The sequence below is a fragment of the Chinchilla lanigera genome, unplaced genomic scaffold (assembly GCF_000276665.1).
Source record: "Chinchilla lanigera isolate Chin_1 unplaced genomic scaffold, ChiLan1.0 scaffold00054, whole genome shotgun sequence".
Lineage (NCBI taxonomy): Eukaryota > Metazoa > Chordata > Mammalia > Rodentia > Chinchillidae > Chinchilla > Chinchilla lanigera.
In genome coordinates, this window is record NW_004955455.1 from 8,613,071 (window position 1) to 8,640,852 (window position 27,782).

At 39.6% G+C, this 27,782-nt stretch overlaps 1 protein-coding gene across 12 annotated transcripts in view; it reads left to right on the forward strand.

The window, feature by feature from the left end:
• Positions 1 to 27,782, forward strand: part of Git2 (G protein-coupled receptor kinase interacting ArfGAP 2) — a 58,310-nt gene that overhangs the window by 1,853 nt on the left and 28,675 nt on the right. For 9 of the 12 annotated variants that reach the window (XR_262844.2, XR_001236294.1, XM_005396431.2 and 6 more), the window contains exons 1-9: positions 748 to 946; positions 5,468 to 5,601; positions 8,205 to 8,317; positions 8,944 to 9,049; positions 10,797 to 10,883; positions 10,993 to 11,123; positions 13,465 to 13,559; positions 23,353 to 23,398; positions 24,586 to 24,637. Coding sequence is in view for 10 of the 12 variants with exons in the window: in XM_005396431.2 (XP_005396488.1) it covers positions 895 to 946; positions 5,468 to 5,601; positions 8,205 to 8,317; positions 8,944 to 9,049; positions 10,797 to 10,883; positions 10,993 to 11,123; positions 13,465 to 13,559; positions 23,353 to 23,398; positions 24,586 to 24,637 (816 nt within the window). In the remaining 2 variants the exon portion in view is untranslated. Of the gene's footprint in view, positions 1 to 747; positions 947 to 5,467; positions 5,602 to 8,204; positions 8,318 to 8,943; positions 9,050 to 10,796; positions 10,884 to 10,992; positions 11,124 to 13,464; positions 13,560 to 23,352; positions 23,399 to 24,585; positions 24,638 to 27,782 lie in introns of those variants that run through there. The other 3 variants (XM_005396432.2, XM_005396436.2, XM_005396437.2) reach the window with 2 other exon arrangements.

Genomic DNA, 27,782 nt, shown 5'->3' on the forward strand with positions numbered 1-27,782 from the left:
ATCTCCTTTGCCATCCTAAATTTTTTTTTTTTTGTTACATATTCTTATTCCACTTTTTCTTTCTTTTCCTCTTCTCTTCTTTTTTTTTTAAACAAGTCTTTTTTTTTTTTTTTTGCTTTGTTTTTGTTTTTGTTTTTTTTCTGGTACTGGGAATCAAATCAGGACCTTGCACTTGCCAGGCAGGCACTTATGCTGCTGAGTTATATCCCCGGGCCCTCTTCTTTTTTAAAAAATAGTAATTGTTAAGTAAAAGGCCATACAAATCAGACTATTAACAAATAATACATTATCTCCATTTTGAAGGTAAGGTTGAAACTGCAGTTTAAAGAATTGATCATCTCCTATAGTCTCATTTTACTTATTTTATTATAGATCTACCCTCGGTAAACTATAAGTTCCATAAGAACTGGAAATGTCTTCTTTGCTCACTGCAGTTTCTTCAGAGCCTGGAACAGTGTGTGGAACAGTAGATGTTCAATAACTATTTTTTGGATAGAGGAATGTACGAACTTTATTTAATCATTGTTCGCCTCAGGGAGGTGGTGAGTGCAAAATTTTGCGGCTTCCTCTGGTATTAATCAGTGCTAGGATGAGGCAGATCTCTTCCAGAAAAGGAGACCTAAAAACAAGAGGATTTAGGGACAGAATAGTAAGCGGGGGCAGGCATCTGCCCTTACTTAAGATGGCCACAGGGAAGCTTGCCCTTTCCGGTCACATGATCTGCCAGTCGCAGCAGGACACCTCCCTGCGCGTGCGTGCTGCGCAGCGGCTTCGAGGCGCTGAGGGGAGAGGCTCTTCTGCCAGCTCTTTCGCAGGGACCCGTTAGAGCGGAAGCGCCGCCGCCGCCTTCGCTTTCCCGGGGCTCCTGGTCCCCGGCAGGTGAAGGCGGGAGCCATGTCGAAGCGGCTCCGGAGCAGCGATGTGTGTGCTGACTGCAGCGGGCCGGGTGAGTTGCATTGCCGGGCCCGCTCCCCTCTGCTCCTGGACGGGACCCCTGCCCCGGGGCTGCCCCCTTGGGACAGGCGGGTTCTCGCGACCCAGCCGCGCGTAGCGAACGCGTTCTAGCAGAGGGGTGCCTGGGACTGCCTTGAGGCGAGACCCGTCCCGGGCCTGGCAGCCAGAAGGGGAGGGGGCCGCCGCCCTCTCATGCATTTCGTTCCCTCTTCCCTCCGTCTCAGGCCCGTCAGCGAGGTGGCGGGGCCCGAGCCGCTCCCTAGACAGGAAGGGGCTTGGGCAACCCACAGGAAGGCCAATTACAGAAGTAAAATGCTAGCGTCCTCCTGGCTGCGGCTGCCAGAGGCTGCAGGTGTCAGCCTTCACCGAACCCCTGTCTCTGCGAGGGGACCTCTCCTGGGTGGGCTGCACTCCCGGCTTTCCTCCTGGAGACTTGCCAGGGGGTGCCGGTGAAGGACTCTCCCACTCCTGACATCCCGGCAGCCACTTGCGGGGGCCGGGGGGCCGGTGGAATCTCCGAGTTGGGGTGTTGCAGACACAGTCGGCATTTAGGAATCAGTGCGTGTCTCAAGTTTGGGGATCCAGAGGACCTAGGTTCACACTAGATGTTGCCTCTCAGTGACCTTGGGCTGGTGACTTCCCGTGGTCGAGCTTTGATTTCCTCATTTTTTTTTTTTCAGTAAGGATAATCGGGAGTACCATTTTCGGTGATTAGGGAAGTTGAATGGATATTGTTAGGATTTTCTAAGTTTTTTTTTCTTTTTTAACTTATGTCATTCAGTTCCGAACCCGGACATTCCCTTAAAACCAGAGTTTCTAAGTTGCAGTTTTAGCAAGCAAATACACACAAAGTTAGTGGCAGTGTAAGCGCACAGGGACATTGAAAAGCCAGAACCATTCTTACTGTGCGTAATGTTCAGACTTAAACATTACATCTATTTTAGCAATCGGAACTGAATTGATATGCACTGTTTTCTAATTTAACAGCTTTGAGTTTAAACTGATTCAGATATCTGATGGCTTTCTTGGGACAACCGTGTCCAATAAACTATCTTACGTGAGTCATTGAACACCAGTGGCTTTGCAACTGGTTAAATCTTCATTTTGTCATTTGGAAGCAGAGATTTTAAATAGTACTGTGATAACCCTTGTGTGGTTATTTCATGGCCAGAGTAGTACAAGTAATGTTATTAGTTTCCTTTGTGTTTTATAAACCGATATTATACAGACTGTTGTTTTCTCTGAAAATGTTATTTGCTCCACGTTTTTTTTTTCTTGCCTGTTTTCAGTTGAACTTGTCTGTGATGTGTTTGATTCACATGCATTTCCCTTCATACTTTCTCTTGGGATACATATACTTTACGTGGTGGATAACATGGGGCAAAGGCAGATTGCATCTCCTTTGCCATCCTAAATTTTTTTTTTTTTTTTTGCCATCCTAAATATTATCTTGCACTTTTCTTTTCTTTTTTTTTTTTTCTTTTTTATTTTGAGACAGGGTGTTGCTCTGTAGCCCAAGCTGGCCTCAAACTCACAGCAATTTTCCTACCTCAGTTTCCCAAGTGCTGGGATTACAGGCGCACACCACCACATCCAGCTATCTCACACTTTTGCAGTTTTGTGCGTTTGAGAAAATTTTTTCTTCCAGTGTATCATGTTAGTTGTCTTGAATGCCTCATCTGCAGAGACTTGAGTCACTTCCTTCCTGTTTTAAATATAATGAGGCTACCTTAACATGTTCTGTGAATTTGAGCAGCTAGAGTTTGTGTAGCGTTTTCTACAAAGTCCTCATGAAAGCGTTACTATACAGTTAGGGACCACTTTGAGAATCTGATGAATGCTAAGACTTTCTCCTCAGAAAAAGAGAAGTGGAGAGAAGTAGAGATTTTTGAAGTCCATTTGTGGTATCCATAGAATCTAAGAAACCCTGGCATAAAGCATCCAGTTAAACTGGAAGGCTTTCACCCAACCTTGTTCAAACTTAATGTTGGTTTTTTTATGTTGTTAATATTCTTTCTGTGGGATTCTGATACATGGTGTTTAAGTGATTGAGAACCTTGCTTAATGTGTATTCAACCCTTGCTTGTCTTGCTCCTGTTTAATTTCCTCCAATACTATGAATCCTTTTCATGATATATTAAAAACCAAAACCAGAGCTGTGCTTTGGTTTTTGGTTGTGAGAACTGGCTCTAGAGACAAGCAATCTATGGTTGTTTGAGAGAGATTTTGTTGGTTTGTTTGTTTCCGGTACCAGGAATCGAACTCGCAACGTTGGGCTTGCCAGGCAAATGCTGTGCCGCTGAGCTAAATCCCCAGCCCTCATGGTTGTTTTATTTGTCAGTTTATTTTTGGTCATTAATAGTAGTAAAAGCAGAAAACAATATTGTGATGCACCTTTGTAAGGATCCTTCATCTTGATATTTCCCATCTTTGATCCTTAGAATGGCGTACTAATACTGGCAAAGTTATACCTCACCGCTTCTGTTATACTTTGGTTCTATTTTACTTCATGGCAAATATTTAACTTTGATCTTGTTTTACTTGTTATTTTATTTGTTTTTAATGAATCTAGTTCATTTTAAATACGCTGTACTCTTACGTTCAATCATCTGAAAACTCCAGTGAGATACTAATACAGTCATATACTATTCATGTGAAATGTTCACTGTTTTAAGTACTGTATTTCCAATAAAAAAACTTGCAAGTGGTTATGAATTTTAGTGGGCTCTTGAAAATAACAAAATGATATTTAGAAAAGATGTACAGCTGGCATGGTTGAATACTTACTGAATGAGAGCTGTTTTACTTATTCTGCGTCCTCACTCTGCTCAGAGGTATTATTGTTTGCCTTTGACCCATGGTGAGGATACTCAGACTAACTTGCCTGAGATCCTTGTTTAAAAAGTGGCAGAGTTGGGGTTCAAACCATGGATTGCTTGTCTCTAGAGCCAATTCTCATAACCACCACATTCTCTGGCTCCTAAGATTTGTCTTGGATTGAAATCCTGTAACTTCACTATATGGCTTGAAAGGTTTGATAACCTGTCAAAAATGGTAAAGATGATGTACTTGCATTTTAGAGATTTTTGCGGACATTAAAGAATTTAAAATACAGTCCTTAGACCAGGCAGCTCAAGTGACACCTGTTATCACCCCACTGTGAGGCTGGTGAAATAGAGAAGATCTGTCTTTGTTTGGAGTTTCTCAGTGCTCAATTTACTTACCCAGATCTATCCTTGCTTACCAAGTGTGCATTACTCCTTGTTTGAATGAATGTCTAATGAAGCTCTGTAGGATTTCAGAGGAAAAGAGTTATACACACACCAAAAACACTACTCACTTCTAGTTTACATTTTTGCCTCTGTAAAGCAACTTTGCTTTCATATCATTTGCAAGGTTAAACTCTACTATAGTTTGTTTAACGCAACCAATGGATATCATAGATCGTCTCCTAGTGGAGGAAGCCAGATTTTTCTGCCCTTGGAACTATAACTGCTGAGTTCTGTCTCTCACAGCTTTGTGTTAGAATATTATGTTAGTCCAATTTCTGTTGCTGTGACAAAATACCTGAGATAAGGATTTGAAGGAGGAAAAGTTTATCTTGGCTGTGATGTCAGAGGTTTCAGTCCCTGGTGAGTCAGCCCCATGGGTAAGCCAAAACATCATAGTGGAAAGGTATGATGGAGGAAAGCTCACCTCATGGCAGCCAGGAAGCACACAGGGAAGAGCCAGAGCAGAAGGGACTGGGGACCAGATATAGCCCCCAAAGTCATACCCCCGATGACCCACTCCCTTCAACACGGCCCTGCTGTCTGTTTCCATCACCTCGGAAATAATGTCTCCAAGTTACGATGTCATTAGTGGATTAGTGCACCAATGAAGTTAAAGTCCTTACAGTCCAGTCCCTTTTCTAGGCTCTACCTCTTTAGGGGACACTTCATATTTAAAGCATATCCCATACTGACATATTGATTTGTAGCTATTAGGACAGCCATAATTTTTTTTTTTTGGTTTTTCTCCGGTACCAGGAACCGAACTCATGACCTTGCGCTTGCCAGGCAGGCGCTTTTGCCGCTGAGCTAAATCCCCAGCCCCAGATAGCCATAATTTTATTTACTTCGGATACTGCTGTGTGACTAATTCACTATCACAATTAGGTTATCTCTGTTTGTGGAGATGGATTTGACATGATTTGTTTGTTCTCTCAGTTTTGTTCCTCTTACATTGAATAAATGAGCATCTGAGGTGGTGGATCCACATTAAGGCTACAGAGATCAAGAGAAGCATTTATTTAGGGTTGTTCATCTCAGTTAACATTGTATTTAATCAGCCAAGGTAGCAGGGTCATCATAGACCCTCACTAACCTGATACATTGATAAGCATTAGTATATTGTTTTAGTAAACAGCAAAAATGTCCTGTGTTTCTGAAAAACCAAACTCAGTCATTTTTTCTATCCTATGGTGGAGCAACCAGCTGCTGTCCTCTCCACTGAGATTTCCTTCTCTTTCCAGATCCTTCCTGGGCATCAGTAAATAGGGGAACTTTTATATGTGACGAGTGTTGCAGTGTCCATCGGAGTCTAGGGCGTCATATCTCCCAAGTAAGGCATCTTAAACATACACCGTGGCCTCCAACACTTCTTCAGGTAAAGAATAAGAATTCTCACAGTTTATGATTTATGTTTTATGGCTTTTTGTTTTAGCCAATAAAATTTTTCTGGTATACTTCTTAAATCTTATAAAAAAGGTGATAATTGAATAGAGATACTGTGCCCATCATTTCTGCATATAAGTACATGTATTATCCTGTATTGAATTAATCATTTAAGATTTTCTTCTCGACGGGCATGGCAACAAACTCCTGTAATTCCTGCACTAGGGAGGCTGGGTCAGGAGAATTGCTGTAAGTCTGAGGCCAGCCAGGGCTCCATAGTGAGTTGAAGGCCAGCCAGAACTACACAGTGAGGCCCTCTCTGGGGGGAAAAAAGATTTTGTTTTCTTTTCTAACATAAATGCTGTCTTACAAGTTCAAGTATATTTAAAATTTGTTAATATTGTTTCACTGCTGACTTTCTAGATTATCACTAGAAGTTGCTAGTAGTTTATCTTTTTCACATATTATAATGTATGTTTCCAACAATTAATGCCTAAGAAATTTTTCATTGATGTACTTATTCCTGAGTACCTGCTAATATTTTAAGAACATTTTTTTTCCCACTTTACTAGAAGCATAGCCTGGAATTCCTCAGATATTTCAGAAACACCTAGTTTAAGTTGTGTTTAAACTCTAGTTAAATTGCTATATTCTCTTTTATTTTTTTGTACCAGGACTCGAACTCAGGACCTTGCACTTGCCAGGCAGGTACTGTGCTGCTGAGCTATATCCCCAGACCAAACTCTAGTTAAATTGGGTGCAGTGGAACACACATGTAATTCCACTTTGTTCAGAAGGCCGATGCAATAGTAAGTTCAACCCCAGCCTGGGCAACGTGATGGGACCTTATCTCAAAATGAAGATGGCTCAGGATGTAGCTCAGTGATAGACTGCTTGCACTGCATGCATGATTCCATCTGTTCAGTCCCCAGTACTGCAGAAGCACAATAAAAAACGCCTGACTGTTAATCAGAAATCAGATTAATATATTTGATTGCATGCCCCACACTCTATTAAGTGTTAAACAGGCTCTTTGTCTTATTTGGGGTTCGATGTCATGTTGCTTGTACTATTTAGGGTACACAGTCTTCAAGTTCTCTTGAAATGCAGGATTAAGTGTGTGTTTTACTTTCCTTCATTTGTCTTGAGTATACACTTCACTAAACCTGTGGCAGCTGGATAGCGTGTCCCTTAAACTTGTCTGAATGAACGAAGGGGCCAAAAACAAGTGGATTTGGGTCTCTGCTATGAAAGTATCTCTGAGATTATCAAAAGCAGATGGGGCCGTTTTAGGAGTCCTGCTTTGTGTGTGTGTGTGGTGGTGGGGGTACTGGACATTGAACCCAGAGCCTTTGCATTTAGCTACAGCCCCAACCCTTTCTATGTTTTTGAAACCAGGGTCTCACTAAGTTATTGAGTTGCCCAAGCTGGGGCGCAAATTTGTAGTCTTCCTGCCTTAGCCTTCCAGAGTGCTGGAATTGCAAACATGATCTACTGTACCCACTTAGGAGTTGAGATTTTAAATGAAATTGAGAGATGTGGCTCGTTGAAATCATTTGCTTGGAAGTTTCCATTAGCTCACTGTCATGTGAAACGGGGTGGGTACTACTGTGAGGTCTGTGTTTATGAAGCCAGACTATATTATAGAATCTGAGTTAAGTCCAGAGATGAGTAGTTTTACAATGCAAGGGTTGATCCTAAAGCAGTAATTCCCAAAGTATGGACCATAAGCCACCGGTGGTACTTAAGACATATGTAGGAAATACTCAAATAATTATTTTAATGATCATGTTATTTATTTATTTATTTTGTCTTTTTGGGACAGGGTCTCACTATGCAGTTCAGGCTGGCCTTGAGCTCACTTTGTACCCCAGGCTGGCCTTAAACTCCCAACGATCCTCCTGCCTCAGCCTCCCAAGTGCTGGGATTATAGTTGTGCAGCACTACTCCTGGCAGTTATTTTAATGTGTATAAGAAAACTATAACTAGCATATGAGACCATAATTGTTAATAAAAGTTTTTTTAATGGGTAGATTTAAAGAAAAATACTAAGCAAATAACATAGGTGAGTAAAATAGTATTTGTTCAGTGTTGAAAAATACTGTGCTAAAATGTTAAAATGAATTTTCCTTCAATATCTAACTATAAAAAATGTATAACAACCAAAAATTAAGTATATATAACAATCAACCCAGTGTCAAAATTAGTCTTCAGTATGTAAGTATATAACAATCAAATCTACTTAGAGATTTAGCTGTCTTTCCCACCAAAGCTGAATTTTGCATACAGGTTCATCTGTCTTACTCTATTTTTTTTTTTGTTTTTGTTTTTTGGTTTTTCTCCGGTACCGGGAACCGAACTCACGACCTTGCGCTTGCCAGGCAGGCGCTTTGCCGCTGAGCTAAATCCCCAGCCCCTATTGCTTCTTTTTTTTTATTTTTTTTTTTGTTTTTGTTTCATCTGTCTTACTCTAAAACCAGAAAACAATGAGTGAAATCCCAATCATGTTGGTATTTGTAATAGGCTTTGTTTTCCTAATTCTGTCACTATTTGTGGAAAGAAATTAAAATGTGATTTCATACTGCTTGATTTTAGATGGTTGAGACCTTGTATAACAATGGTGCTAATTCTATATGGGAGCATTCTCTGCTGGACCCTGCATCTATTATGAGTGGAAGACGAAAAGCTAATCCACAGGATAAAGTACAGTGAGTGGAATGTTTATAAATACTTCTATTTCTTTGTGACAGATGGGACTCTCCTAGGAGGAGTGCAGCTATTTTTGATCAGCCTCCACAAGGCAGTGCAGGAGGTGGCTGCCCCAGTTGTGCACTGGGCTCTTTGCTGGTAGAAATTCAGCATGAGGCAGGCAGGATCATTTCTTTTGCATGGCCTCCAGATAGGAGTTAATGATTTCTCCAGTTAGAGACTGAGGCTTGGAGGCTGTAGATGTAATCAGATTTAAACTCAGGCACTCAAGCAAGAGGCTGTCAGACCAGAAATCTAAGTTCTGGGTACCAGTCTGCTTAATGCCTCGCCTATAAGATGGACTAAATGCTGCCTCCTCCCAAGGTTGTAGTCAATTAAGAAAATTACACAGAGGAGAAAGATGCTGTAAAAATTAGATTTTTGCAGTCCTAGCCATTTATAATGACTAAAGTATGTTTTCAGACTTCAGGTCTTGAACACTGCTGAAACTTATTTCAGCATTGTTCGTTTTATTCTCAAGTGGGGGATGTGGGTCACTTCCTCTTCTTTTTTACAGTCCAAAGAATGGGGAGTGTCCTGTCTGAACTGCAAGTGAACTATTTTTTTTTGTTTTGTTTTCGACCAGTCCCACTAAAGCAGAATTCATCAGAGCCAAGTATCAGATGTTAGCATTTGTCCATCGCTTGCCCTGCCGGGATGATGATAGTGTCACTGCCAAAGATCTTAGCAAGGTGGGTCATACTTTTTCAAATCCGTAAGGGTTGGATGAGACAGTGTATTGTTTCATGTAAAAAACATTTTTTAAAAAAAGAAAAACAAAGGCTGGCAGTTTGGCTGAGTGGTAGACCGATTGCCTCACATGTGTGAGGCCCTGGGTTTGATCCTTAGCACCACAAAAACAAGACAAAAAAGGAAGAAGAAACTCATTTTCATTCATTAAGTTATCAGTGACACCTTTTACAGCCAGTTTCATCTTTAATTGTAATTCAGATGGCATCCATTTATCCTAGTGAGGTCCAAGGGCAGAGGGAAAACATACGTAGCTAGAAAACTATTTTTATTTTTTCAGTATGTCTTTAAAGTATATTTCAGTAAGTGTTTTTGTTGGTTTAGCTTTGGAATAAGCACTGTCTCAGAGTACGTTCCTAGAAAGGACTAGAAAGTTTGCAGGACAGTTGTTTCTAATAAAGACAGCTTTCAAGTTGCATAGTAAGAAGGATCTTCAGAAAGAAGGATGTTGCCAGGCATGGTGGCGCACGCCTGTAATCCCAGCACCTGGAAGGCTGAAGCTGGAGGATCATTGTGAGTTCGAGACCAGCCTGGGCTACAAAGTGAGCTCAAGGCCAGCCTGAACTGTACAAGGAGACCCTGTCTCAAAAAAAAAAAGAAAAAAGAAAAAGAAAGTAGGGTGTGATGCAGAGTTTTAGTACACAGGTTTATTATACATGTAAAATGAGTAGATGATTTCCTTTACATGGGCCTTAACATGTTCTTGAGGTGCTACAAGAAATGCCCATATTTTCAGAGCACTCGTTTTGACATACTCTCACATAGAGCCTGGTCCTTACGATTCAGAGTGCTAAACTTCGCATAGAAATGTGTATAAAATTGTTACTTCCACTCACAAATGAGCCCTATGTGGTTTTCTTTTTTTTAAACCAAGTTTTTTAAAAATAAGATTTGAATGTAGATGATAGAGTAGATATCTCCATTCCTGTGATAGCGCATCTCAGGCAAGTCCAGGTTAGACTGGAAGGAAGGCAGCTCATCTTCTGTATGTTTGAGCTTTTCTGCAGTAGTACAGAGCTTGGTGTCCCACAGGCCTGATTCCCACCCTAGGAGACTTCAGGAAACCATTGTGGCTAGGCTAGAAATGATGCTGTAGAGAGAGTAAGGTATAAGACAGAGTCCTGTATCTTAAGCAGTGTAGAATTTGAAGCTGTAGATTCAATAACAATGATAATAAGTAATAACAGTTATTGTAACAGCATCTAAATTATCTGAGCATTTCCTATATACTGGGTTCAGTGCCAGGTACTTAATTATATCATTAAATCCTGACAATAACCTTGGCAATAGGTAGCATTATTATCATTTTAGAGATGAGGAAACTGAGGTTCAGCTTACTTAAAGTACTGTCCCAAAGTCACACAGCTTGAAGGGAAAAGGTAGGGTTTGAAATTCAGGTCCATCAGATTTCAGAGCCTTGCGCCACTGCCTTGTACTACCTCTCAGGTTCTGGTTGTGACACTCACACGCTGGTCATTCTTCACAATCTTAGTTTCCTTGTCAGCAAAATGGGCCTGGCCCACCCCATGAAACGATGAGACTTCTCCATCTACCCAACAGAACTAAATAAAGATTATATGTTACTAATGTAGCGTATATTAAAATAGGCTATCAGCTGCTGTAGTACATCATTCCCAATGTTTTCAACAAATGTTCTTTTATTTATTTATTTATTTGTGTCTTTTTCAGCAACTCCATTCAAGCGTGAGAACAGGGAATCTTGAAACCTGTCTGAGACTGTTATCTTTAGGAGCCCAAGCCAACTTCTTTCATCCCGTAAGAAAATGTGATTTGATTCAGATATTGAGTTGACACTGAGTTGTGTTCTTGTAGCCTTTAGTTTATTTAATTTGCTTTTTGTTTACTTTTTATAAATGCTTCTTAGGAAAAAGGAAACACACCACTCCATGTTGCCTCCAAAGCAGGGCAGATTTTACAGGCAGAATTATTGGCAGTATATGGAGCAGACCCAGGCACACAAGATTCTAGTGGGAAAACTCCTGTTGACTATGCAAGGTAAGAGTCTGAGATACTTGCCCCTTTTCTGTATGTGTTGGGTATAAGTTGTTGGTAGGTTGCTAAATTGTGTGTGGGTAGTGCTTTACTGTTTTTAAGATTTACATTCTTTTTGAGACAAAGTCTCACAGCAGTTCAGGCTGGCCTCTGAACTCACAGCCGTCCTCCTGCCTCAGCCTCCCAAGTACTGGGATTTCAGGCATGCATGTTCTATTATTTTGCAGATGAATACATTTCAAATGCATATAAGCTCAGCCTAGTAAAACTTAGAGAAAAGTAGAATTATAAACTAGTGTACTTAGCTTCCAAAGGAGCTTTCACTTGGTATAACACAGGTATTTGAGACATAGTCACAGTACAAATCAAGTATCAAGAATTACAGAACCCACTCTTCAGTTTTATAATACTCTTAGTCATTGCTTGAACTTAAAAGCAAGTCTATAAATAGATAATTAAACAAGTGTAGTAATTTGTTAATTGTAAATTTTAGATAGTGGACATCTGGATGCTCTTTGTACAATTTTTAAAATTTTTCCTTTTGTATATGTTTGTGGTTTATTTTTTGAGATGAGGTCTTACTATGTTGCCCCAGCTAATCTCCAAGTCTCTGACTGAGGCAGTCTTCCTGCCTCAGCCTCTGAGAAGCTAAGGTTACTGGCATGAGCCACCATGCCCAGCTAAAATTTTATTTATTTGAAAGTTCTAACCATAAAAAATCCTGGAAAAATAAGTAAACCCATAGGTTAGTCTTGAATATCACTCAGCGACAGGAGACCAATCATCTTTCCTTTTTTTCCTAAATATCTTTTTATTTACTGCAGAACCCCATGCTCTGCTGCACATAGTTTAAAATGGGTGAAATGACAAAACTCTGTCTTCCCAGAATTTATCTCTTAGAAGAAATGACTCATATATGCCTGAAAAGGTTAAATGGGGCAAGATAACATGTGATTCAAAACAGATAGTTGGTCTTAAAGAACACACGGTAAAGTTTCTTTGTTGTGACCAAATCACTGCGAAATTTCTTTAGTTCTTTGAAGAATAGGTTAGATGTGGGCCTGTCAAGGAGGAACTAAATTATTCCAGGTGAGAGGAAAGGCAGTCAAGGTCAGGAGGTTGGTATGGACATTTAGTTCCGCACAGCAGGAAATCGGATTGGAGAGAGCTGAGCATGCCTGAGAATGACAACAGGAATCCAGTATTCCATCAGATCTGCATCTGATGTATTTCCTACAGCATTAGAAAAGCTCTGTCAGTTAAATTATGATGTGCCATCAATTACGATTTCACAGATGTTTTAAAAAGATGTGCATGTTAAAAATCAAAGATCTGTGGTGATTGGTGGGTAATCTGTAGTGCCTTGAATGGTGGGAAGAGAAGCTGGCTGAAACTGGATTTGACCTTTGAAGAGAAGAACAGCCCAAAGTAAACACTTTATCATTTACTTTGGAATTTCCTCATATGTACTTTACATATAATAGTCTCTCCACATAATCATTTCTCTATATGCCTTGTTACTAAAAGGACTCCAAGTAGCTTAAATATTTATTTCATGAATGAAGAAAGGCAAGCTTTATATTTTTGCTGTAGAAATGGAAGATAAAGACAGGAAGCAGGATAAAGTGTGGTTGCGCATGGCTCATGGCTGTAATCCCAGGAGGCTGAAGCAGGAGGATCTCTGGGAGTTCAAGGCCAGCCTGGGTTACATAGTGAGTTCAAGGCCAGTCTGAACTACATAGCCAGATGCTGTCTTCAAAAACCAAAAAAACCTCCCCTCCCCAGAAAAGAACAAAAAACATCTGAAGGCCTGAGCTCTGCATTAGGTTGGTCTGTCTGTGAATTGAGACCCTTGAAGTTCTGTAGTTTCCAAACTTACCCAGAGGCAGCCTGGCTGCACCAGAATCTTCTAGAGGAAGGGCCTTCTTCAAAATACTGATGCCTGGGCCCACCCCATCCTTACTGACTGAGGCCTGCAGGTTGTATGTTTCTGGAAACGTCCTCGTTAACTGCTGTGATCCTCTACCTACATTTTATTTTCTCACCTTGTTAAATAAAGTTACTCTTTATCCTTCACAAGTCTGTGAATATCTTATGAAATTATGAAGTTACTCTATTCTGTGTGTTTATAAGGAAAGGGGATAATTCAGATGGTGAAAACAGTTTATAAAGGTGAAACTCAAGGCAGATCTTGACAATCTGCCTCACTCAGAAAGGTTGATTATTATTCTAAAAAAACATATTTGATACACTGCTCAGGTGTCTCAGGGGATGTCTTTGTACTTTTCTACTCTAAAGCCTGTGAACAGTGAGCAGTATCAATGCTACTTTGTTCTCTCGGTAGGCAAGGAGGGCACTATGAGCTGGCAGAACGCCTTGTAGAAATACAGTATGAGCTGACTGACAGACTGGCATTCTACCTCTGTGGCAGGAAACCAGGTGAGTGAAAAAAATAATGACCTCGCCACACCTCCAGTTTGGAAGGTTCTGGAAAAACAAGTTGGGACTTCTTTTTTTTAAAAAATGACCTCTTCTGCTTTAACATAACCTCAGGAAAATTGTGACTGCCAGGTGTGGTGGCGCACGCCCGTAATCCTAGCACTTGGGAGGCTGAGGCAGGAGGATAGCTGTGAGTTCGAGGCCAGCCTGGGCTACAAAGTGAGTTCAAGACCAGCCTGAACTTCACAGTTGAGACCCTCTCTCAAAGAGAAAAAAAAAGAAAGAAAGAAAGAAAGAAAGAAAGAAAGAAAGAAAGAAAGAAAATTGTGACTAAGGATTTTTATTTCAAAGGTTAACTGGAGAGCTTTTAATTGTATATAAAGTTGCTCAAATCTGGAAATTTCAGTTTTTAAGTTTTTATTTTAGCTGGTGGATGTTTCAAATCAAAGAACATAACTGAATCAAAGTTATAACATATGGTATAGTTCTTGACTGTCATGAGGCTAGCAGTGGAAGAAAAAAGCAAGAATTTTTCCAATTATTTGAAGAATTTTGCCATCCAATGATGGAAGAAAAGCCCCAAAGTAAACTTTACCTTTAACCAGTCTTATTATTTGTGATATGGTACAGGATTCCCAAAACCATGGTCTGTAAGCCAAATACAGCCTGACAGCTGTTTTATTACATAAACTTGTATTGTAAGTTAGCCCTGCCTGCTCACGTATGTCTTGTATATGGCTATTTTCACACAACAGTGGCAGAGTTCAATACATTGAGAGGCTGCCATGAACAGTCCGAGCCTAAAATGTTTACCACTCAGCCCTATACAGAATAAGTTGGTTTGCCACTCCTTGCTGAATAGTGTCCACATACATGTACGAGGTTGTTCTCCACCCTGGTTGTGCAGTAGAGTTATGAGCCCCTGCTGTTCCAGTCCTGGGTAAGATGGAGTAAGCACAGCCAACCTGTCCCTCCTGCTGAAAGGAGCTAACATCCTTGTACCAAGTGTTCTCGGTGGCTCCCTAAGGACTTTGGAGAGTAAATCCTACCTCATGAATTAAGAAACTTGAAGGCCACCCAGCTAGTGGCGAATCTCCTATTGATTTTATTTCTGATACAGATTCAGTGGGAGTCTGAGATCTAGAACTACATCACAAATTAAAGAAGCTTTCTCTTTCTAGTTTGGGGGACAGGAAATGAGACTCCTCAGGATAGAGAATAGGGGAGTTCCCCTGGGGTTTTTTCCTCCTTCCTTTTTCTGCTCACTCTCATCCTAGACATGAGGCCAGCCTGTGCTGTAGAAAAAGCAACAGCAATGGCAACATGGGGTTCTAAATGTCTGACCATGGGCATGAGGGAATCTGGATTGTTTTCTTTTACTGCCTGTTCTCTTGCCTCCTGATCAGCAGGCAAAAGCCAACCTGCAACAATGCCTGCTAAAACAAAAATGTTAGCATTCTTCAGAGTTTGAAGAAGATCTAGTCTTACCATCCTTGCTGTCTCAGCATATGAAGAGCCAGGAAAAGCTCGTGGAGTTGCAAGAGGAAGCAGTCAACAGGTGCCAACCCCGAGATAACATGGATGTTGGAATTATTAGACTGATATTTTAAAGTAGGTAGTAGAACCATGCTCCTACAAAGAAGAGTGAACTTTTTTTTTTTTTTTGGTTGCACTCAGGATTGAATCCAGAGCCTCGTACTGAGCTATACCCCCAGCCCTTTTTATGTTTAACTATTTTTGGTCTTTTTTTTTTTTTTTTTCTGAGACAGCGTTTTACTATGCAGTTCAGGCTGGCCTTGAATTCACTTTGTAGCCTAGGCTGGCCTGGAACTCCCACCAGTCCTCCTGCCTCAGCCTCCCGAGCACTGGTATTACAGGCATGATCATGCGCCATCACGCCCAGCCTTATTTTTAATTTTGAGATACGGACTTCCTAAGTTGCCCAGGCTGGCCTCCAACTTGAAATCCTTCTACCTCAGCCTCCCCCGGGGCTGAGATTTAGATATGTGCTACCATACCCAGCTCAAAGTAAACATTCTCAAAACAAGTAGCGTAGAAAATCTCAGGAGAAAATAGAAGACACAGAAAAAAACCTAGTAAGATCATTGGAAATGAACAATGCAGTCACTAAAAATTTAAAATTCATTGGATGGGGTTAATAACAGGTTAAAAATGACAAAAGTCAGTGAATTGAAAATGCATCACTAGAAGTCATCCAGTTTGAGCACCAGGAAAAAGAGTGGAGGGAGAAAAACTCAACAGAGCCTCGAGAAACTGTGGAGAAATACAGAAGGTCTGACATCTGTATTGCTGGACTCTAAGAGAAAGATGAGAAAGAGTGTGGTATGCAGATAAGTGTTTAAACAAACATTGGCCGAAAATTCTAGATTTTTCCAAAGACATAAACATAAAGATGCAGGAAGCTTAGCAAACACCAAAGAGGATGAACTTAAAGAAATTCACATTTGAGACTCATCACACTGCTGAAAACTAAAGTTAAAGGAAACATCTTAAAAGCAACCAATGGGGAAAAAAAAAATCACACAATAAATGTTGAATATCCCTTATACAAAATGCTTGGGACCAGAAGTGTTTCAGATCTTGGAGAACTGGGGATTTTGGAATATTTACATGGCTTCACCTATTAACCATCCCTAATCCAAAATTCCAGAATACTCTGAAATCCCATAGTTTTTGAGCGTTGGTTGTTCCCTGGTTCTTATCAGAAGTCATAGCGGGGGCTGGGGATTTAGCTCAGTGGCACAGCGCCTGCCTGGCAAGCGCAAGGTTGTGAGTTTGATTCCTGGTACCAGAAAAAAACCAAAACCAAAAAAAAAAAAAAAATCAGAAGTCATAACGATGATAAAGATATTTCCTTCAAGATTTTTAATGTACTGAAAGAAAAGAACTCTCAGTCCAGAACTCTATATCCAGTGAAAATAACCTTTGGAATGAAAGCAAAATAAAGACATTGTCGGATGAAGAAAAATAAGAATTAATTCATTGCTCTAACAGAAATTCTAGGCTAAGTTCTTTGTGAAAAAATATCTGAGAGCATCTTACATAACTTCAGGAATGTAAGAAAAGCAATGGAAGTAATATAGATAATGGTTTCCTCTTATATTCTTTAAGATATGTATGACAGTTGAAAGCAAAAGTTGTAAAACATCAAGTGGGTTTACAGCATATGTCAGTATAACACGTATGATAGCTACAGCAGGGGAACAGCAAAAGAATTAAGGTAATATTTCTACATCCTCCTTGAAATTGTAAAATATTATTTCTGAGTAGACTGAAAATTATGTATATTGTAATCTCTAGCATAACCACTAAAAAGAAAAAAAGATATTCAAAGATAATTAGTCAAAAACTCTATAGACATAATGGAATTTTAGAAATTATTTAAATAAGATATTTTGATTGAAAATATTCAAGAGAGGAAAGAGAAAAGCAAAAACAAAGGATCAAACAGAAAATAAACAATAAAATGATAGCCTTAAATCCAGTCATATCAATAATTACATTAACTGTGAACGATCCAGCCATGCCTGGTGGCAGGCCCCTGGAGTTCTAGGACTTAGACAGTTGAAGCAGAAGGATCACACAGGCCCAAGAGCTTGAGACCAGACTGGACAGCATAGCAAGAACCTGAGTGCAAAAAAAAAAAAATTAATGATCTAATTGTACAAATTAAAAACAAGGTGTTATAAAGGTTTTTTTGTTTTCTTTTTTTTTTTTTTTTTTCGTTTTTTAAAGACCAAACTATATGCTATGTACAAGAAACGTTAGCCAGGCATGGTAGTACACATCCCAACACTTGGAGTGTCTGAGGCAAAAGGGTTGAAAATTCAAGCTCAGCCTGCATAACTTAGTGACTTAGTGAAATCCTATCTCAAAATTAAGAAAAAAAACAAAGAAGGCCTAGGGTTGTAACTCGGTGCATAGGTCCTGGATTCAATCTCCAGTACTGCAAAGGAAAAAAAAAAATCTCACTTTAAATATAATGATATAGGTAAGTTAAATGCCAGAAGGTATAGTAAGATTATCCTGGGCTAGGGATATAGCTCAGTGGCACAGCACCTGCCTGAGGTCCTGAGTTCAATTCCTGGTACAAAAAAAAAAAGATTCTCCATGCAAACACTAAGTAAAAGAGAGCAAGAGTAGCTATATTAAAACAAAGTGAACATAACAACATTAAAAAAAAAAAAAAACCTCAGAACAAGGAAAATTAGAGATAGAGGAGAGACATAAAATGGTGGCAAAGGGACCACTCACCTAAAGACATAACAAAACTAAATGTGTATGTAACAAGCAACAGAGCTTCAAATTACAAGGGATGGGCAAACTCTGTATGGTGAATGTTTGAATTTTTTTTTCTTTTTTTTTTTTTTTTTCTTTTGGAAAGGGTCTTGCTATGCAGTTCAGGCTGGCCTTGAACTCACTTTGTAGCCCGGGCTGGTCTCGAACTCTCAATGATCCTCCTTCCTCTGCCTCCCGAGTGCTGGGATTACAGGTGTGTGCCACCATGCCTGGCTTAAATTTTAAATTTCTAGTATACTGAAAGTCTACAATTCCCCTCAGAGTACTCCCCGTGGCTTCAGACATGCTTATCCCATCTTTCCTGCTACTTTCTGAAGCAGTTCTAGAAGTGTTCTTCTGTGTTTTTCTGAGCTGTGATCAAAATTACAGAGAATACTGCTGCTGAGTGCCATCCAACAGAAAGAAAGGCTCGTAAAAATATTACCGTGTGTCCTCATCTACCTTATTCATCAGATGTGGCAGGACCTGTGACTTCTTGCTCTTCCCCAAAATGAAAATGACCATGAAAAATAAACACTTTGAATCAGTTCACAACATTGAGACAGCCACCAAAGTGCAACTAAAGATAAGTAAGAGGATTTCCAGAACTGCTTCAGAAAGTGGCAAGAATGATGGGGTAAGGGTCTGTGAAGTGAGGAGGAGTATTTCTGAGGGGGAATTAATGGTAATGTGTCTTTGTAATAATTTTTTAAAATTTAGACATTCACCATATTTTTCAGTCACATCCCGTACATGAAACAAACTTCAATAGAACAGAAAGAACAAAAGGTCAAATCCACAATTATTGTTGAAAAAAAAAGAGGAGAAAAACAATTATTGTTGGACACTCAACACATCTCTTTTAGTAATAAATAGAACTACTAGAAAATCAGTCAGGCTGTGGAGCTAAACCAAACCAAAAACCAACTAGATCTAATTATTTATAGAATGTTCTACCTGGCTTCAGACTACATCTGCCTTTCAAATATATCTTCAAAATTTACTGGCTTACCTTAGCCAAAAAAAACAAACCTTAGCAAATCAAAAGAATTAAAATCCTGCAAAATATATTTTATGACTATAATGCAATTAAACTAGAAACAGACAATACCTAAGTGCTTGGAAGTTGAACAGCACACATCCAAATAATCCATTGGTCTAAAGAGTAATCTCATGGGAAATTAGAAAATATTTTCAACTGAATAAAAATGAAAATATAGCACATCGGAATTTGTGGGATACAGCTAAAACAATGCCTGGAGGAAAGTTGTAGCATTAAATTCTTATATTAAAAAGAACAATCTTCAATCAAACTTCCCTTAGAGAAGCTAGAAAAACATGAGCAAATCAAGTAGAAAACTGCAAATAATAAAGATAAACCAGAAATAAGTGAAACTGAAAAAGGAAAACAGTAGAAAAAATTGAGACCAAAAGTTGATTCTTTGAAAAAAAATCATAAAATTGATAAATGTCTAACTATACTGATTAAAAAAGGAAAGAACAGAAAGACAGTGCTATCACTAAATCCCCATCCCCAAGACCTTAAAGGATAATTTAAAATGGGGGTTGAGGAAATAGGTTAGTGGTACAGTGTTTGCCCAGCATTTGTAAGGTTCTGGGTTTGATCCCCAGCTGTATAAAAAAGAAAATATGGCTGGGCATGGTGGCACATGTCTGTAATCCCAGGACTTGGGAGGCTGAGGCAGGAGGATCGTTGCAAGCTTGAGACCATCTTGGGCTCCAAAGTGTGCTCAAGGCCAGTCTGAACTGCATAGTGAGACCATGTCTCAAAAAGACGAAAAAAAAAAAAATATATATATATATATACACACACACACACACACACACACACACATATATATATAATAACTATATATATAAATTGGTCAGTTTAGGTCAAATAAACTAATTCCTTGAAAGCCATAGACTACTAAAACCCACCCAAAAAGAAGGGGAAAGAGCCGAGCATAGTGGTGCACACCTGTAATCTCAATGCTTAGGAGGTTGAGGCAGGAGGATCACCACAAGTTCAAGGACAGCCTGGGACACATAGTTCAAGGGCAGGCTGAACTACACAGTAAGACCCTGTTTCTAAAAAAAATCACAAAAGGGGGGGGTTATAAATATGTAATCACTCATTTATTTATCTTTTTCCTTAATGTGGTGCTGGGAATTGACCCCAGGGCTTCATGTATGCTAGGCAAATGCTCTCCCACTGATCTACAGCCCTGTTTTATAATCCTGTTCAGTGTTTATTTGTTTGTTTGTTTGTCTTTTTGAGACAGGGTCTTACTGTGCAGTTCAGGCTGGCCTTGAGCTCACTTTGTAGCCCAGACTAGTCTCTCACAAAGATCCTCCTGCCTCAACCTCCCAAGTGCTGAGATTACAGGCGTGAGCCAGCACGCCTGGGTCTGTATTTTTAAATATTTACATTTGTACATTTAAAAAAATTCTATTAAGACCCAAGCCCTCCACAATAGTAGAGGAAATACTTCTCAACTCATTATGGGGCTAGCATTACTTATACCAAACCCAGCAAAGTACAGAAAACAGCCCTCATAAAATGTAAACAGAAATCTTCATCAGATATTAGCAAGTTGAATTTAGCAATAAATAAAAAGAAAAATATAACATAATGAATAGGGGTTTCCAGATTCAGTACTTGAAAATCAGTTAATGTGATTCATCCCATTAACTGACATAAAAAAGAAAAATCATATACCATTTTATACAGAAAAAGTAGTTCTACCAAGTTCAACATCCATGAATGATTTAAAAAATTTTTTTTATCAAACTAGGAACAGGCAAGACTTATGTAACCTGAGGAAGCATCTCTAGAAAACCAATAGCTAACATCACTTTTAAAGGTGAAAGACTGTTTTGGCCCGCACACACAGAGAAAGGCTAGGATGACCGCTCTTAGCACTCCTATTCAGCATCGCACTGAAAATCCTAATACTGCTGTAAAGGCAAGGGGAGAAAAAAGTATAAAGATTGAAAAGAAAAATAAAACTATTCCCACTCAAAGGAGATCATTTCTAGGTGGAAAATGCCAAAAAAAACCTCCAAGAAAATTCTTACACTAATAGGTGAATTTAACTAGGATACAGAATACAAAGTCAATACCCAACCATCATGTTTTTTTAGGCTAGCAATGAAAAATTGGAAACTGAAACTAGAAAAGCAGTACCTAAATGGTATTGTAAATCAATAGCTCCAAGTTAAATATTTAGGTATATATCTTACTGTCTATCTATTCGTAGGCTCTGTATGCTAAAAATTATAAAATGCTGATAAAAGAAATCAAAGGAAACCTGGACAAGTACAATCACATACTACTATTTTTATAGATTGGAAGACTATATTTAATGCATCAATTTTCCACAAATCATTGTGTAAACTTAATTTAACTCAGGGATGTTTTGGTAGACATAAACATACTGATTCTAAAATTTAAATAGGAAGACAGCAATAGACAGCCAAGACAGTTTTGCAAAAGAATAATGTAGGAGGAAGCATGCTATCCAATTTTAAGATTTGCTAAACACTCTATAGTATTTGAGACTGTGGTATTAATGGAGAGGTAAATACTTGGATTAGTGAAATTATAAATACAGGGAATCTGGAGTTATGTTCCATTGATTTTTGACAGGAGCACAAAAGTGATCCAAGGGCGGATGAGTATGTGGTATTGAGACAACAGTTGTCCCAAGTGAGCATCCATGTGCAGGAAAATGAACTTCAACCCAAACTTCACTCCTTACATGACGATTAATTCAAACTGGATCAAACTTCTAGAAGAAAATGTAGGAGAAAATACTTGATCTTGGATTAAAGTTCTTATATATAATATCAGAAGCACAATTCATAAAAGAAGATATTGACAAATTATACCTCATCAAAAGTGAAACCTTGCCAGGCATTACGGCGTATACCTGTAATCCCAGCAGTAGGGAGGCTGAGGCAGGAGGATCACTATGAGTTCAAGGCCAGATTGAACTGCATAGTGAAACGCTGTCACAAAAAAAAAAAAAAAAAAAAAAGTGAAACCTTGTGCCCTGTGAAAACTATGGTTAAAAGAATGAAAAAGGGAAAGAGAAGGAAAGGAGATTTTAAAAATTAACTTGTGTTATGTTCATGTACCAACTCCCATTTGGGAGTTGTATGTTTGCATCGATTACATGTAATGCAAATGTCCTTACTAAAAAAAACTTTTAAAAATAAAAGGACAAGCTACGTCTAGGAGAAAATACTTGGAAATCATGTATTTAACAAAGAACTTAAAATTCTTAACTCTTAAAACTCAGTCGTAATCAAACAAACAACCCAGTAAAAACTTGGGCAGAGGAGGCACAGTGAAACACAGCTATAACCCCAGCGCTTGGAAGGCTGAAGGCCAGGACCGTTGCTTGAGCCCAAGAGTTCAAGACCTAATCTGCAGAGAAAGAGAGAGAGGGGGAGGGAGAGGCAGAGGCGGGTGGAGGAAAGGAAAAGAAAAAAAAGAAAAACAAAAAAGGAAAACCTTGAACAAAGACAGTGTTCAGATGGCAAAAATCAAGCACATGATGGCAAGCTCAGCATCATTATCCATTACAGAAATGCAAATTAAAACCACACTGAATTGCTGGAAGTGTAGCTCAGTGGTAGAGCACTTGCCTACCATGTGCAAGACCCTTCGTTCAATCCCCAGTACTGAAAGAAAAAAAGCAAAACAATACAAAACAAAAAACCACACACACAGTGAGGTACTACAATATACCTATTAGAATAGCTAAAATTTTAAAACAAATCAAAGACAGACAATGTAAGTGCTGGGAAAGACATGAAGCAACTATAACTCTCATACATTAGTGTTCAGAATAGAAAATGATATAGCTACTTTGGAAAAAGATCTAGCAGTTTTTACCAAATTGTATATTTACCACGTAACTCAGCAGACCCACTCGTTGGTACTCCAAAGCTTAGATGCTTATAATGGTTTTGTTCACTGGAATGTGCTCACCACCCTCTAGAAGCTAGATTAGGACCAAGTCAGTGAGTATCCTAGGAGATGGAGTCCCTTTCTCAGTCTGCAAAGACCACCCCGTCCAGCCTTGACAGTTTTCTGCTAGCCGATTAATTTGAACTAGCCACCAGGCCTCACTGAAGCTCCACCATCCCACAGAGGGAAGCCAGCTCTGAGCTAATTCAGCTCCCTCAGCATTCTTCCATGGCTGAAGATAATCAGTTTTCCTGAGGTGAACTAACCAGAGGCTTGGGGTAAGCAGAGGTCTTCTGCTAAATGATGTCTGGATCTTTGTGCCAGAAGAAAATGAGGATGTGGTCCTAGATACATCTCAGCTGCTTGGGCATTTGTAGCCAGCGTAACAACTTCTGTTCCCCAATGTGATTCATAGTTATGGAAAAGTAGAAATTGTAGAACTTCAATTGAGAAAATAATAGTGGTGTTTCTCAACTGATCTCATCAATATTTATATATTGGTTTCTGTTTCAGATCACAAAAATGGACAGCACTTTATAATACCTCAAATGGCAGACAGGTAAGGCCATGGAGATACCGTTCAATTTTACCTGTTCCTAGTATTTCCCTGGTTGTATAGTATTGAAGTGTGTTATAGTTTGTTTAACAAAGCCCATACATTTTTCTCTTTTATGGCTGTACAATTTGGAATAAGACGGCTGTAAGTAAACCATATAAAACTTAAGTTTGAAAGAGCACAAGTAACCAGTTAATTAGTAAGGAAATTGGAGCGAGTGAGACAGTCACTATTTTAGCCAGTTGTGGTAGTAATATTGTAGAATAGGTTAATTCTCAAAATATTTCTGAATCATAGGAGAGTATATTCTTTGTCTATAACATGAGTCTCCAAACAGTTGTCAAGGGCCAGACCATATATGTTTTAGGTTTTGTGGGGCATACAGAGTCTGTCACAACTACTCACCTCTCCTGTTATAGAGGGACATTATATAAATAAATGGGCATATTTGTTCCAATAAAATTATATTTGTGGACACTGAAATTTGAATTTTATATAATTTTCACACCTAATGAAATATTTTCCTCTCCATGAAATACTATCGCCCTCCCCGAAGCATTTGAAAATACAGACACCATTCTTAGCTCATTGGCTGAACAAAAATAAGCCCAGAATTTGCCAGCCCCAGTTGGTAAGACAGATGGGTTCATCGCTACCGCAGTGAACCTGAAACCCTGTGTAGCCAGTTACCTTTGCACAAATACTGTCAAAAGTTTATGAAATGATTAACTGCTGCCCCAGGTGCAATCTTGCCATTCTGGTTTTTCCCACTTTCCCTGCGTCGTATTTTCTCCTAGCTTGCTCCCCCCCCCAGTTGCTGAGATGGAGCCCAGGGTCTTGCGCGTGTTAGGCAAGCACTCTGCCCCTGTGCAGCTTCCTTGGCCCTTTCATTATTTTTTTTCAGACCTAAAAAATTGTGACTTCTCACATAAAGGCCCAGAGGTTCACCTGGTAATAATTTTTGTCATTTTAGTTGGGTGATGTTTTTTCTTTTATATGACTTTTATTTCTAGGAGTCCCTCTGGCCAAATTGTGTCAGTTTCCTCACCTAGTCTCTGGTTATTGAATACTGACTCAGATAGTGTCCCTAGATTGTAACTAATATTTCTATCCCTTGGGTGTCTTAATTATCTGTAAAGCTCATGAATATGTTTTATTGATTTACTTATGCATTTTGTACATTTTCATAGCAGCCTGGATTTGTCTGAATTGGCAAAAGCTGCTAAGAAGAAACTTCAGTCTGTGAGTATTTCTCTTTACTGTGGAATCGGTGTGGGAATCAATATATCCTGTTAGTTAGTACCTTTCTCAGTCCTGGTTACAGTTGTGTCAGGATTTTATTTCATACTTTGAGATGCTAAGGTAGAAGCAGACCACTGATTATGTAGCAATGAAGAATGAAGCCATTATTAGGTTTAATATGTCCAGTTCGTTGGCTCTGCTTTAAATAATCCCATTTTTCTCTGGCATGTTAAAAGCGAAGATTGTGTCTGTGACAGTAGGAAGTGGCTGCTCCTTGTGAGAGTCCCTTAGTGTCTCAGTGTGAATGCGCAAGTGGGTACACTTCCTTGGGGTTACTCTCTGTGGCCTAATAGAACGCTAGGGAGTGATCAAAGCTGAGGCTGGTGTGGTGGTGAGTCTGTACATTGACTCCCTGCCACAGTTCTGACTCTCACCGATTGTATGACATTCGTCAGAGCTTTTCAAAATCATGCTTTTAAAAGCTGTCAGTCCAGACCACGTATGCACTGAGAACCTTCCCAGCCCTGCAGGTTACCTGCTTAGTGTACTCTGTGTCTTTGCAGCTTTAGGCAGCACCCTGGGAAGTAAGCTTCTCTGGGAACCATTTTCCCTTGTCCAGTTCCATCAAGTGACATCTCACCAGGGTGTTTCCCAACCACATTAGCCGCCAGATTACTTACTGTCCTCAACTCTTCTTACTGTTCTCTGGATCGGAACCAAGATTCTTGGATTGTTTTCATAACCTTCGAGGGCGTCATCCAGCTTACCTTTCAGAGCTAGTCATCTGGTTCCCAGTGTGTGTGTGTGTGTGTGTGTGTGTGTGTGTGTGCCTGTGTGTGTGTACATGTGCACATGTGTGTCGAAGTGTTTCTTTATGGATAAACACTCTCTGAGGCCAAGAGCTGACGCCTTCAGCCCTCTCCAGGAGTCTTCTCTTGCCTGAGTGTTTGCCCTGCCCAGCTTCTGTGACTTTTCTCATTCAAGGAGCTGAGCTCTGACCTCATTCCCAGTGTAGGCAGCAGCTTTCCCAAAGCACAGCTCTAAAACTGCTGCTTGCCCACATCATGACTTTCTTCCCTATTCGCCCTTTTGCAGAAGATCCTTCTCTAGAATTTCGTCTAATATTGAATATTACATAAAATGAATTTATTCTTACTAGTATTAACTGTATTATGAAATAAATGTTTTATGCAATTTGTTTGGTGTCTCTGTGTTCTGTATCTATGGTTTTGTGTGTCTGTGTGTTTTATTGGCTTTCTTAAATTAACTACTGTATGGTAAGATGATAAAGATGATAAGCTTCAGAGTTTGTCCAAAATATTGTATGGTTTCCTTTTAATTACTCCTAATGTGTAAGTGAATTTTTATTACAAATGAATTAAACCTAAAAAAAAACAGATTCCCTTTGATTCTCCTACACTGTTAGTCTGAAAGCTGCGTGGAGGCTGAGGTGATGTGTAGTATCTAGCATGTAGCTAAAATGCATACCTTGGACAGGGTTCAGTAGAGCTTTTAAGATCTTGGGCAGCTTCCCCTCCTGACCCTGCTAAGCACCATGGTCTTCCTGTGCCTTGGTGTCCGGCCCCTGGAAGGCGGGCGCGGTGCTGCAGGGCTGCAGCCAGAACAACTCAGCCCGGTGAGCTGCCTTTATCACCAGTCGGCTCCCCTGGCCCTCTGGTCTGTTTGGACGTGGCTGCTGTTACCAATGCCAGGTCGGCATTCGCCCCTCACACCTTCCTCCTCTCCCTTCCTCCCTCCCTCCCTCCGTCCTTTCCTTCTTTTTCCTTCCTTTTTTCCTTTTCCTCCCTATTTCCATCTCTTTCTTCCTGCCCCCTTCTCTTCCTCCCCTCTTCCTTCCCTAATGAAAAGTTAAGAGAAATACACCAAGCGTCCTTACAGTCCTTGAATTAGTAAATGTTAACATTTGGGAAACTTAAACCTGAATCTCGGGTCCATCATTCACTAGCTTTGTGACTTTAGGCAAGCTATTAATTGATATGCCTTGATTTCCTTTGTTTGTAAAATGGAACAATAGTAAAAGTACTAAGTAGTGTGCTGTTAGCACAGTGCTTGGGATATAAGTGCTAGACCAGTGCTGGTTGTTGGTGGTGGTGTTAGTAATAGTTATACCAGTTTATAGTCTCTTGGAGGGGGAAACTGAATTTTTTTTCCTCGAGGGAGATACTGGAAATTGAGTCCAGGGCCTTCACACTGAGCTATAACCCTAGCTATTTTATTTGTTATTTTGAGAGATAGTCTTGATAAGTTGCCCAGGCTGAGCTTAAACTTGGGATCTTCCTGCCTTAACTCCCCAGAGTATAAAGATTAGAGTGATGCACCACCACTCCCAGGTAGAAAATCTGATATTTGTGAAGCAAGTTAAAGCTCCCAATCCATTATCATAGTTTACAACAGGCTCTCAGGGCTTTTTGTTTTTGTTTATTTTTCTCTTGTGGTACTAGAGATTGAACCCAGGGCCTTGGCATGCTAGGCAAGTGCTCTACCACTATATCTCCAGCACTTTTTATTTTTGAGTTAGAGTCTGGCTGAGTTGCCTAGGCTGGTCTTCAATTTATGACACTCCTGACTCAGCCTCCTGCATATCTGGGTCTAGGCATGTGCCACCACAGCTGGCTCTCAGGGTTTATTTCTAATTATAAATGTACTCGGGAGGCTGAGGCAGGAGGATCGTTGCAAGTTCAAGACCAGCCTGGGCTACAAAGTGAGCTCAAGGTCAGCCTGAACTGCATAGTGAGAGCCTGTCCCAAAAAGACAAAGAAGGTTAATTTCCTGCAACTTTTCTGTAACTCTGTTTGGTTTGTATTGTTCTTATGCTATTTTGTAAATGGATGTCTGTTTGTTAATATGTTTTCCTTCTTTTATTTTTTAAAATAAAAAAATTTTAAAATAAAATTATAAAGAAAGACAAAAAAAATTATAAATGTAATTTGACTACACTAGGGAAACTGGAAATAGAGAAGGGGGAATCATCCTCAGTCATTATATTCCTGATGGATTCAGGCTCAGTATTTTGGTATATTCCTTTCAGTTCTTATTTCATATGTATCTTTTTTAACTGGAAATCATAATTGTAGTGTTTATATCCACCTTTTTACCCAGCAATATATTGTACATGTTCCCATGA